This window comes from Triticum dicoccoides, chromosome 2A, assembly GCF_002162155.2.
Source record: "Triticum dicoccoides isolate Atlit2015 ecotype Zavitan chromosome 2A, WEW_v2.0, whole genome shotgun sequence".
Classification (NCBI taxonomy): domain Eukaryota; kingdom Viridiplantae; phylum Streptophyta; class Magnoliopsida; order Poales; family Poaceae; genus Triticum; species Triticum dicoccoides.
Genome location: NC_041382.1, coordinates 757,864,487 through 757,877,282, shown reverse-complemented (window position 1 = coordinate 757,877,282; position 12,796 = coordinate 757,864,487). Strand labels below are relative to the sequence as shown.

At 42.3% G+C, this 12,796-nt stretch overlaps 1 protein-coding gene across 1 annotated transcript; it reads right to left on the bottom strand.

Annotated features, from left to right (window-relative positions):
- Positions 1 to 1,280: 1,280 nt before the first annotated feature.
- On the bottom strand, positions 1,281 to 11,610 carry LOC119358352. Its single transcript, XM_037624936.1, has 23 exons — positions 11,368 to 11,610; positions 9,328 to 9,554; positions 9,115 to 9,220; positions 8,879 to 8,973; positions 8,735 to 8,794; positions 8,624 to 8,658; positions 8,388 to 8,440; positions 8,075 to 8,252; positions 7,919 to 7,947; positions 5,468 to 5,616; positions 5,288 to 5,390; positions 5,039 to 5,134; positions 4,900 to 4,952; positions 4,662 to 4,785; positions 4,382 to 4,444; positions 4,240 to 4,296; positions 3,965 to 4,126; positions 3,420 to 3,490; positions 3,235 to 3,328; positions 2,871 to 3,007; positions 2,688 to 2,768; positions 2,013 to 2,118; positions 1,281 to 1,649 (listed from the first exon to the last, which is right to left on the bottom strand). The coding sequence occupies exons 1-23, from the start codon at positions 11,560 to 11,562 to the stop codon at positions 1,605 to 1,607; spliced, it is 2,319 nt and encodes a 772-aa protein (XP_037480833.1). The 5' UTR covers positions 11,563 to 11,610; the 3' UTR covers positions 1,281 to 1,604.
- Positions 11,611 to 12,796: the final 1,186 nt, after the last annotated feature.

The following is a 12,796-nucleotide window of genomic DNA, read 5'->3' as shown; positions in this document are numbered from 1 at the left end:
CTCCTCCTCATCGCTGCTCTCCTCTCCATCCTTCCACGACGGCATCTTCTACGGCAGGGAGGGAACCGTTCCTCTGGCGGCGGCGAAGAACTCCGGCGGCGGCAACAGGGGACAGAGCAGAGGAGGGAGAGTGAGAGAGTGTGCGAGTGGAGTGGAGTGTGAGCGGCGGGGAGTGGGGGTTCTGTTTTGTACCGCGTGCCCTAACAGCCGTCAACCCACTCGCCGTCTGGCCTCGCCCACGTGGCACCTGACGGGTGGGCCAGCCTAGTCAGAAATCGTGTTAACTGCGGCAAACCGGTCATTTGTTTTTATTGAGAAAATTTACAAGTCAAGTGGTGGATTTTTGGGACACGCAACAAATATGGTGGCAATTGGATGCTTCAACTTCAAATGTGGTGGTTTTTTGCAATTCACTCCTTTTTCGGTGTGTTTACTTGGAATACAGTGGGGCGATCATCTGAGATCATTTTTGAAAAGAGTCGTTTTATTACTTCAAAAGTTTTAAGCATTATACCCGGTCTCTGCATAACTAAGATGCACACAGCCAAATCATCCGAGATCATAGGGAAACTTTTATCAGAGCGGACCTAGTCTCGGCTGAGGATGCTGCTCTTCATGAAGGGCTGAAACTTGCAATAAGTATTGGTTGTCACAATATCTTTGCAAGGCTGGACAATATCATGGTGGTTGATGCCCTAAAGCAAAGAGAAGGACATTCTATGATGGCAGCTTGTGCTATTGATGATTGTCTTTCTATTATGGTTGAGTTCGAAAAGGTTACTATCGAGCATTATAATAGGCAGTCTTATGTAGTTGCTCATGAGCTAGCTAAATGAGGTCGTAACCCCCTTTCATCGTTAAACTTTTAGCAGATGATGTACTCCCTCCCTTTCATAATGTAGTGCATATAGATTTTTTAAAAGATCAAACTTTACAATCTTTGACCAAGTTTATTGAGAAAACTATTTATATCTATAGTAACAAATATAGACAACATGAAAGTATATCTTGTGATGTATCTAAGGATATGTATTTCGTATTTCAGATGTATATGTTTTTCTCTACAAACTTGGTCAAAGTTTGTAAAATTTGACTTTTCAAAAAATCTATATGCACTACATCATGGAACGGAGGGTGTATCTGTTATTTGAGTTTGAATAAAGCTAGCCTTGTAGGCTTCTCGTAAAGAAAAAAAACTCCTAGTGAGTCATTGGTGAAGCATGGTAATTAGGAACATTGATTCTCTCTCATAAGCAGCATTAAAAATGGCAAACACGGAATAGATCAAAAACTACACAAGGGACATCAACCCTTTCTGATAGATACCAAAGCAAACAAACCAGTTCCTTGCATGCAATTCTCAAATTCTCGTTACCAGTCTAAAGTAGCACTTGCATACACACATACACATTAATTGATGGATAAGAATACACTGCCACGAAAAAACCAACCATTGCATGATTAAATAACACGACAGATCACCAAACCGCCTGATTAGGCTGCCAGTATGAACGAACCATTCCATGACTGACTTATTAAAAAAGGTTGTAGGTAGTCGAGAAGTAACGAACGCTAAACGGAGAAGGATATGCTGTCTTTAGCCATCAAGGCTGGCCTAGCCGACGGTTGCCTGGACGAGAGAAAACAACCTGCATACAGTATATACATGCCAGCCATTTGTCCATTCAAGTACCACAATCAGTACCTGGAGCAATACCTCCTTTCCACAAAAAGGTGAAGGTTCAAAGATAATTTGGTCAAAGTTTCAAAACTCTGACCAGTACAATTTATTAAATATTTTGATTTGATTTGTGAAAATGTCATTTTTTAGGTCTTTCTCAACAAAAACAATTTTCATCATTTGATTTTTTTAATAATGTTTTATGATTTACTGCAGTGAAAACTAATGGTCGCTGATTTCCAAGATGTCATCCTTTTAAGACCGGATGGAGCATATGACTTACATTTGTCTGGAAATAGGATAGGTAAATACTTATGTACACAGAGCATACCTGGTAATCTCCAAGTGCTCGTGACTTGAAACCAGCCGCAGAGAATATGAGGTAGTACTCCCATATACGGAGGAATCTTTCATCAAAGCCCAGGGCCAAAACTTCACTGCAAGAAAAAGAAATGGATAAGAAATTAAAACTAACCGAGCAACCAACTGTAACAATGTACGTATATGTGTATATAATCGTCACAACAAATTTACCTGCTCAATGAACATATGATACTCCCTCCATTTTTATATACAAGGCCACTATGAAAAGTACAATTTGCAGCTATACAAGGCCACTAACACAAACCGATGTAAAATTGATGAGGTTTGCCTCGTACTAGCAACCGAAGACATTAATACCTCATGCATGCATGCGGGAGTGAGAAGATTGATTTGCATGCACCGTATTAATCAACCAACGAGGAGTGAGAGAGTCGTTTCGTTGTGCGTTGTAGAGAAAAATACACATTAACTAACACGTCAAGCAAGGAGAAAAGACTAGTTTGCAACATTGATTTAAGTAGCCATTAATTTCTACCTTGGTACCTGTAATATGGGTTTGTGGCCTTGTATACAAAAATGGAGGGAGTATATAGTTATATAAGCTAGTCTTGTTTTTACCAAAATTTTCATAATTAAGTGTACAACAGTATTCTTGAATAGTGAATGACAAAGTGATACTTACTCTTTGTTGGCCATGAAATTGTCCCTCCAGTGCATCAGAGTTGTGTAGTAATTGGGCCCAATATTCTCAACATGCTCTATGCTACACCCAGTACACAACAAGATCAGGGAGGTTTAATTGATGGAGATTCATCCATGGCCATGAAGTAACCAATCAATATTGTTCGATTCATGTAAAACGTACCAGAACCTTGATGACGTGGTCATGGCAGACATTATACGGGCCAAAGAAGGAATGCAACCACCAGGGAATATGTATTCTTTTATGAAGTCTGGCCTTTTTCTGTATTGCTCGTACCGTTCCTCTGGGACTGAGATGAACTGAACACATGTATAATAGTTAGTTCATGATAAACCTAAGGTCTTGTTTGGATAATAAGGACTATCTTTCATTGGATTTTTTCCGCCAATCCGAGAGAATAAGGCCTAATCCTCGTTCTTGTGCACCGAAAATATGGCATATACTACTTGGTTGGCGTTCGTAGGGACAGTGGAATCCAGCCGTGAAGTTGTTTGGAAATATACTACTTAGTTGTTGATGCACTAACCTGGAGGACCAATATCCCATCTTCAGCCAAGTAAGACTCGCAGCAAGCAAAAAATTCGTCCATGTATTCATGGCCAACATGTTCAATCATACCGCTGATTTACATAAGAGGAATACATTAAGTACAACCACAAGCACCGGTATTGTCGAAGTCACAGTGCACATCTGTAATATAGTAACACTTACCAGCTTATGATTGCGTCATACTTAAAAGGTGGTATTTTCCGGTAGTCGCACAGCAGAAAATTTATGCGGTCCTGAAAATTAATAACAATAGACAGTAGAATTGTTAGCTAAAACTTCACCCTGCCAAAGCATATAAGCTGGGGCAAAATAATACTAATTCACCATGCACGTCTATATTTGTTTTGTAGTTACGAAATTATAATTAATATACGGCAATCCAAACTACTCGACTCTGAAATATGCTGCAGTAAAGTTCCACTGGTCAACGATGGCGAAGTGGTAGTTGTTTCACTCCCCGGGGTGGGTCTCATCCCCGGGGTGTTGTCCCTGGTCTGGTAGTGTCGTGTGGAGGATCGGTGTTGTCAGCAACGGTGGGCGTGCGGGATAATACCGTTTCATTTCGAGTGGGCTGTGATGGAACGAGTCGGTCTGCTTCACAGGGTTATATACACACACTTCCTCAATGAACACATATGGTGGAATAATACTGAAAAACTATTAAACTGGACAGGTACTGTGTAAAGGAGGAGTAACATAGAACTAACCTCTAAGCCAGCTTCTCTGACTTTTCTCTCAGCGTATTTATGCTGCTCCGCCGACAAAGTGACTCCAGTGTATTTGCAGCCAGTTTGCTTAACTGCTTCCATTGCTAAACTTCCCCAGCCGCTACCGATATCAAGAACATGATGCCCCCTCTTGACTTTAGCCTTTGGTTAAATGTGTATTTTGCAAGAATGAAGTACCATCAGATCATGTTCACAACATTGTCCAACTAGTAATCAATCTAATAATGCAATCTCTGGAGAAATGTAAGTATTACCTTGTTGATTAGAAGGCTAAGTTTATGTTGCTGGGCTGCTTCTAAGCTTTCATTATCCTAGCAATTTAATCTTAGTCCATGAATTAATAAAAGTACTCTGCAAAATTTACAAGCTGTAGAACAAAACATAGGATTTACAAACCTTGAAAACTGCACAAGAGTATGTCATCGATTTATCCAGAAAAAGCGAGAAAAAATCGTTACTCTGCGCACATATATAAGAAAGAGAACTATTAGTACTATTTAGTATTTCGGCGTATCACAAGTAAATAATGATAACAAATCTTTTTGATGAGGTTTGGAACACAAAAATCTCAATCTCTATAATATCTGCCGTAAATCTGGTATTACGAATTGATCTAAGCAGCTAGTTATCTTAATCATGATGGGATGTAATAACAAAAGAAGACATGAGTGCAGACAAGATCATAGTGCTGAGAGATGTTTCGACGAGTTTGTGTCGCAGTGTTCTTCATCGAGGTGTGGTGCAAAAAGTGTTTAGCATATGCCAATTGAGCTAGTACATACACGGGTGACAACCAAAACCTGTAAAGCAAAAACATTTATGTACATGATTAATCACAAACGCATACTCATAGGTACAACTTCATTTTATAATCAATTCATATAAATTTAGTGGGGAATTGAAGGTTCCAGAACCCTTTTCTGGCAATACGTCGGTTCCTACGCTCGTCTCTGTTAGCAATGAGAATCTGCAAAGTAATTGATCATGGATTTGATCTGTAATGAACAGGAAACAGCTCTACCCATAAGCTCATGGACTATGATTTAGTTTTACCAGGATAAGATTCAGAAGGCCTTCTGTCTTGTCAAGAACAGAGAAACAACCGTCGATATAGGCTTCTGCCAAGCCCATGCCTCCTTCTATTGCAACCTGAAAGCCATGAAAGAGCCAGGATAAACACATGAAAGAACCAGGTGTACAAAGCATGGAGTATATACGAAATTAGGAAACATCCACGGACACATCACTACTCAGAATTATTTTAAATGCACGTGTAGTCACAACAAGAGAAGAGAAGATAACCTTCCAATAGAACAAGGGGTCATGAACTTGGATGACAGATTTTACACGGCATTTGTCGCAAGCTTTACCAAAGGTGAACACACTACCTCTTTCTTCGACCAATCTGTACAAAAACAATTAAGGTGAACAACAAGCATAACTAGACGTCGCGTAGTATCTCGACTTCGTACGAGGACTCAAATCAAGTTACCAATGGATATGTATTGGTTGAAAACTCTTGCAACAAGAAAGCGCGCCACAGCCTCGGTCCATGATGGAATCATCTTCTTTGGGTTCAGCAGAAGCTCACATTTCTTCCCAAGAAAATCTTGAGCTGCTGCTTTCCCGGACTGCATCGATTCAATATGTCCAACACAAAAAGACCTCACATAACTAGTCATGAAATAGTCACTCTAAATTATGTGACTGAAACTAAAAGCATATATGTCAGGGTGGTGTAAACTGTTGGATATTCCAAACTCCCCACGTGACACGTATAATGTTTAGAGTTGAGTCCTAGACTTTCTACATGAGTTAGTACTACAAGGAGTCCTAGTTGGAGTCAGGTTGCAGGTTATTCGGTATTTTTCCGTGTGAGTCAAGGTCATGTAATCTGCATCTTATAAATAGAAAAGCAAAAACAACCGATGAAGCCCATGGGCTGAGGCAAAACAAATACTCTCTCGTGTGCGTACGTGTGTTTCGGCTGTCTCGGCGGGTTGTGTTCCGTCGAGGTTGATTACGGCGACTTGTACGTGCATGTGCTAGTGGACGTGGGAATCGATCCAGCCGGGTGCTTGCTTGCTTGCTTCTAGCTTTGTACGTGGTTCAGTCCTGAGACTAGTTGCACCGGCGTACTGTAGGTGATCTGATCTACGGCAAGCGGCAAATTCCCAACAATTGGTATCAGAGCTAAGTTCAAGATCGTCTGGTGAGCACGGTGGTTCCCTGGAGCAGCGATCAAGATCATGGCTGAAAAAGGAGGAAGTGTGTTTGCGCAGTACCCGATGCTGACGAAGAGCAACTACTCGATTTGGGCGATCAAGATGAAGGCGTTGATGCGGGCACAAGGAGTTTGGGATGCGGTGGAGCCAGTCGACCCCGACAAGATGGACGATACGATGGATCAAAAGGCGTTGACGGCTATCTATCAAAGTATCCTGGATGATGTGTTTGCCTTCATCACCGAGAAAGAGAAGTTACATGAAGCTTGGGAGGCAATAAAGACGAATCGTCTTGGAGATGATCGCATCAAGGAGGCGAGGTTGCAAACCCTCAAATCTGAGTTCGAGAGGCTCAAGATGAAGGACACGGAAACAATCGATGATTTCGCTCTCCGGATGACAACTATCGCCAATGGCATACGAGGGCTTGGAGAAAAGTTCGATGAGACAACTGCCGTCAAGAAAATCCTTCGAGCGGTTCCGTCAAAGTTTCTTTAGATTGCATCTACCATAGAGCAGTTTGGCGATTTCAAGACAATGACCATGGAGGAAGTCATAGGGAGGTTGAAGGTTCATGAGGAACAACTGCGTGCCTATGTCCAAGATGATCAAGATGGTGACCAACTTTTGCTGACAAGATCTGAGTGGGCACTTTGCTCGAGAGTGTCCTAATCCGCATAAGGAGGCAAAGAAGCAGCATGGGATTCTTCAACTAGCTGAAGTGGGCATGGATGATGACCCGAGGTTGCTTTGATGAAGAAGTTGCGAACAAAAAAGAGAGTCGTGTCTTAGTTTTTTTTTGTCGGTTGAGTATCTGAGTTTGCATGGCACAACATGTGAGATGTGACCACTGTGTGTGCACATGTTAGTTGAGTTAGTGTTGCCTGCGTGCGTCGATGGGTCGAGCTTAGCGTATAGTGGGATAGTGACCAGTTTAGTTGAGTTCCTACATGAGACTAATGATGTGTCTAGTCTTGCACGTAGCACGCTAGATGTGACAGCGTGGACTGGTAGTCCGGATCATGCGTTAAGTCGAGTCGACGAGACGGCGAGTTTGGATTAGGGGGAGATTGTTGGATATTCCAAACTCCCCACGTGACACGTATAATGTTTAGAGTTGAGTCCTAGACTTTCTACGTGAGTTAGTACTACAAGGAGTCCTAGTTGGAGTCAGGTTGCAGGTTAGTCGGTATGTGTCCGTGTGAGTCAAGGTCATGTAATCTGCATCTTATAAATAGAAAAGCAAAAACAACCGATGAAGCCCACGGGCTGAGGCAAAACAAATACTCTCTCGTGTGCGTACGTGTGTTTCGGCCGTCTCGGCGAGTTGTGTTCCGTCGAGGTTGATTACGGCGACGTGTACGTGCATGTGCTAGTGGACGTGGGAATCGATCCAGCCGGGTGCTTGCTTGCTTGCTTCTAGCTTTGTACGTGGTTCAGTCCTGAGACTAGTTGCACCGGCGTACTGTAGGTGATCTGATCTACGGCAAGCGGCGAATTCCCAACATAAACAGCCCCCATAGATGAATAAACGAAAAACATGGAACTAAGCAAGGAGATGGTTAGTTAGTTTTTTGCAGGGAACGATATGGCTAGTTGTAGTTATGTTTAGCTTTGCTGGACCCTTAGCAATTTAGCACGCAACAGTATGGTTCACTATGCGAGGCAGATCTAAAAGGAAAAATGGACAGGTTGGGCACGCAAATACCTTTAGTCCATCTTCGTAGAAGCCATGACCTAAGATCCAATGTAGAAGAGACATTTGAGACCTAGTGCTCTTTAGATCATTTCACACTTAACTTTAATGTAGTATATATAAGTATATCGTACATATCTACAAACTGAAATTCATGAAACAAGTTACCTTGATATGTCCCACAGAACCATATTCCCCTCTTTCCCTGGATCTGATCAAGCTGAAGATAAGCTTTCGCCACGGCCACAGATGGAACAGGAAGCCTTGTATTCCATTTAAGCAGTACATGATCCGGAACACAAGGGGGGTTGAGTGTCACCAAGAAAGGCCTGGCAGATTCAATTTTCTAGAAGAGGAAAAAAGAACAAATATACCACAGTTAATAATTAAGTAATTAATTCAAGCTGCTGGAGGGGTTAGGCCGAAGCTTCCGTTTTGCTGTTATTTTTGAGCCTGCTCTACAGGGTGTTCTAAGGATGACACTGTCGTATGTTTCCTCTGACCCATCATTCTCCAAGACTCTGAAACCACCTACTGCAGTGCCAAGATAGAGGATTGTTTCAGCCAGTAAATCAATAATATATATGATGACTCATTGTTTGTACAGGCAATAAACAAACAATAACGCATGTACGCACATCCATCGAGACTTGAAAAATATTTGACCCGACAGCTGGTTTTAATTCGACAGCCCATGCTCTCCAATTCTCCTTTTACCTGCAATAGTCGCATTGTTCAGTCCCTGCATTTGCCTACAGCAAAAGCCTAAAAAGTGTAACAACTACAAATGTGCAACCTCTTTTGAGGCTGCTGGATCGCAATGCATACCTTGTTTGCATAGGACTGCGAACAAGGCTTGACAGTGGGAAACTGGGTGTGACGAAACAGCTGAGTGCAGCGATTTAATCAGCTTTCAAATGCACAAAGACAAATGCAATGGGAAAGGAACATGCATAGGAAGTAGCTGGGCACCTGAAGAAGGTCATTATTACGGCAAAATGACAACACGAAGAAAGCAGACAAGCTGAAAACATCTTGTGATGAACATGACCACATGCCTGTTCCATCTGCACCAAATGTACAATTTCGTGCCATTTACTCAAAAGTCAAAATTGAAAGCAGAATTCTGATGTGAGATTTTGCCAAATGAAGGGTTTCTGGTTACACTAAAGGAGGACATAAGCAAGTAGATTAGACAGAAGCAGTACAAGATAAGCCTCTTGAAACGATAGGGAATATCCATGCGACTGAATGAACTGCCCCAATGTCTCATTATGGTCCAGATCAGGGTTGTGTTCATGGTCCTCCAGGTACCTTCATTTCAAAGATCAAACCAGCGAATTAACTGTCATCATATAGTATAAACACAAGGCATCCAGCTATGAACGGAAGTATTATAATATGCGAACTGTACTGCTTACGTCAGTGCATCATTCTTGAACTTGATTATCTCAGAGACCATGCGCCAAAAACTGGGTTTTAATATGTTGGTTTTTTGCGCCAAGAGGCCTGAGATACCGTTGCCATTGCCCCACTCACATCCTCCGCCGCCGCCTTTCGATTGTGTGCTCACTGAGAAAGACATGTCCGATCTCTCCATCTCCACCCCGAGCCCTTCTAACCATTCCATCATGTGGGGATATGTTACCTACGTTGATGCATATAGCACAATATTAATCTTAATGAGGAACAAAGTATAGTACTAGTATCTTCTAATATGTTCAGTCCCGGGGTTAGGAGGTCCTATACTATCAGAGTAAAGCTTCCCACCATTGGTTAATGCTCTGTGTGGCAAAATTTTCTACCTCCGAACTCTGAGTAAAAGGCGTAGACCCACACACACACTTACACCACCACACACATTCAGACAACATTAGGTAAGGAACAACTTTTGGATAATTATTTTTGGGGTAATACTTTTCGAAATTTTCCTAATTCCTTCAAAATGTAAAACATAATATGTTCTTCCCTCTGTACAACAGAGCAATTTTCACTTACAAGCATTCTCGCCTGGTGGCGAAGCCACGTTTAAGTTGGTACTCAACTGACTCTCCAGCTTTTTGGTAAAATCAATATACACATGTACAACTCTTGATTTTTAATAGAAATTCATTTATTTGACTACAAAACTAAACTGAATACTCGAGATTGAATTTCTGGCACTGCCACCGTTCTCGTTGTGACAGCCAAACGTTGTTGTATACTTTCTGAATAGTATTGTATCAATTTGCACTTTTTGCTACGAACGGTGCACCACCGCAAAACACAAACACAAATCCACACGCAAAATTCTCCATTTGAACTATGAGCACATGGAATCAGACACCAAATGACGATGATGATAATGCAAAGGTTGGCGTGAAAATGCGATGATATCTGTAGTAGAAAGATGATCTTTGTGCTTAGAGTTAGAGGCACACCACCGCCTGGCGAACGGTGGGAAACCTTCCGGATGGAAAGGTGGGAGACAGAACGCTTGGCGCCGGACGCCCGTATGTTTAGATTTTCTGTATAGAATTAAAATGAACCAGCATATTCAGAGTCAGAGGGAAGAAAAAGGAATAATGAAAAATTCGAAACTGATTCAGAGGGAAGAAAAAAACATTTGGCTTTCGAAGGAATAATGAAAATTTTGAACTTTGGAATAACATCAATTTTTACAAGCCTTGACCACATACGGGCTGTGAAACCTGAAGTTCTCTTGTATTTTTTTGGAAAAAAGTTCCACCAACAAAAGGCATAATGTATGGAAAATACACAGGAGCTCTTGGGTGCTCCACACCCCTATACGAAAATTAATCATAAAAAGTACCAATAAAATCAAAAAAATCTGAATTTTGGGGATACCAAACATGGGTCCCCGATCTATTGCCGTGTGAAATTTCATGAAAAAATACCCAAAAACTTATTTATGGCGAAGGAAATACTGTCCGAACAAAATCCATCCAAAAAGTGTTTTTTTATACATAGGATTTTTTTATCTTTTTTGCCACGAATACGTTTCCTGGTATTCTTTCACAAAATTTCATATAGGGGTAGATCAGACCCAGGTTTGATATCCCTGTATTCTAGATTTTTTTAAAAAAATTATCAGTATTTTTTTTTAAAGGAAATGTTCGTATGGGAGTATGGAGCACCTGAGAGCTCCATATTCTTCTCTCTGAACAATGGAGCAATGTTCACAAGCCTGATAAGCACTCTTTGTGAATCTTTTTTTTTTTTTTGAAATCGTTGCAACCAATGATACGACACAACACGACAACGACTCGAAAACAAAAACACAACAACGCACGAGAAATGGAAAAGAGGAAAGCACACATGTGTTATCGCTGGAAACGCACAAACTGATATGTCATGTCTGTGGGTGAACCACGAAGCTACGGCAAATAATTGGCGGATGCATGCATGCACACGAACGATCCAAGTCGATCCAGGTACCATTAACTCATCAGTGTACGGACCTGGTTGAAGCTCATGAAGCCGAGGTCGAGCTTGGCGCAACCGCCGGCGCCGTCGTCGACGGCCACCGTCCTGGCTTGCCCTCCGAGGCTCTCCTCCTGCTCGTACAGGGTCACGCGCACGCCGCCGTTCGCGGAAAGCAGCTCGTGCGCCGCCGCCAGCCCGCTGACCCCGCCGCCCACCACCGCCACCCTCATCCTGCCTGCCGGTGTCGTTTATCTAAAAAACTCCTGCTCAGCTGCTCTCTGCTCTCTGGCTCTCCACCCTTTATTTAACTTGGAGGTTGGACCAGTGTAGCTGGGCTGGGAGTTACTTGACGGTCCACGGTCAATCCCTCCACGTTACCACCACCGAGTCAGCATGCATGGCACTCGCTCGAGGCTGTGCGGTACCGGTCAGTATTTTGTTTCGCGGGAGATGGGTATCGACAAAGAAAGGACATACGAGCCGGAGCTGACCACCTTACGCCCAGCAACCAGTGCTGGTCGTGTGTACCGTCATGTGATCTTTTTTTTCCTGAACGCAGTACAGACGCAAGCGTTCATATACACGCGCATACACTCATCCCTATGAATGCATACATGCATACCCTACCCCTATGAGCATCTCCGAAAGACTGACCCGGCATATCATCTTGAAATTTACGAAGTCATCATAGGCATCTCGTCGTGGACGGAAACGTACGTCTCCTCCCACCAGGGCCGTACCTTTCAAATCCGGGGCCCGGTGCGAAATTAAATTTAGGTCATATATGTAAAAATATTAATTGAACTTTTTTGTATTAACTATTCGGATGATGGAGTATTTTTAAGAGAATTCACATTTTATCATCACCAAAAAGGACTTTACTTGTTGCCAAAATGAAAATAATAATGAAAAAATCAGAAAGAACAAAAAAATGTCTACAAGAATCTAATTAGAGGGGAGAAAGGTTGGAGACCGTGATGTGTGGCAATGCATGGGGCCGGATCGCTCAACGTGCAGTGAAAATGAGAAACGCAAATACCGAGAGAGAGACGTGAGGTTGGCCTGGAGGCGTTTCTGATGTTCAGGGCAAGTCCTTTTTCATTTACACTTATATAAAACTGCATCAATTAGTGCCAAATAAGTTGACTAGTACTAGTAATCGCTGATTCTGGCCCCCCTCAAAATTGGAGGCCATGTGCAACCGCTCCAGCTGCACATGTCTACATACGGGCCTGCCTCCCACTGAATGCGTATCACCAGAAATCCAGAAATAAATGTAAGCATCAGGATTTGAACCCAGATGGACTGAGGATATCATAGTCCCTCTAACCATCCAACCATAGATTGGTTAGCGTCACGTGATCCACCCAGTCGCTTCAGCAGGTTAGACTCCAAAATTGTATGTATACATCAAGTGTCCCTAGGACATAGAGGTTCTTCGCCAAAAAAATTGTCTTAGATTTG

Excerpts from the sequence above, each read along its gene's own strand:
- LOC119358352 (XM_037624936.1), bottom strand. The coding sequence starts at position 11,562 with ATGAGGGTGGCGGTGGTGGGCGGCGGGGTCAGCGGGCTGGCGGCGGCG. Across the intron at positions 9,221-9,327 it reads TTCAAGAATGATGCACTGAC|GTACCTGGAGGACCATGAAC; the intron begins GTAAGCAGTACA and ends TTTGAAATGAAG. Across the intron at positions 5,391-5,467 it reads ATATCCATTGGTAACTTGAT|ATTGGTCGAAGAAAGAGGTA; the intron begins TTGAGTCCTCGT and ends GTTTTTGTACAG.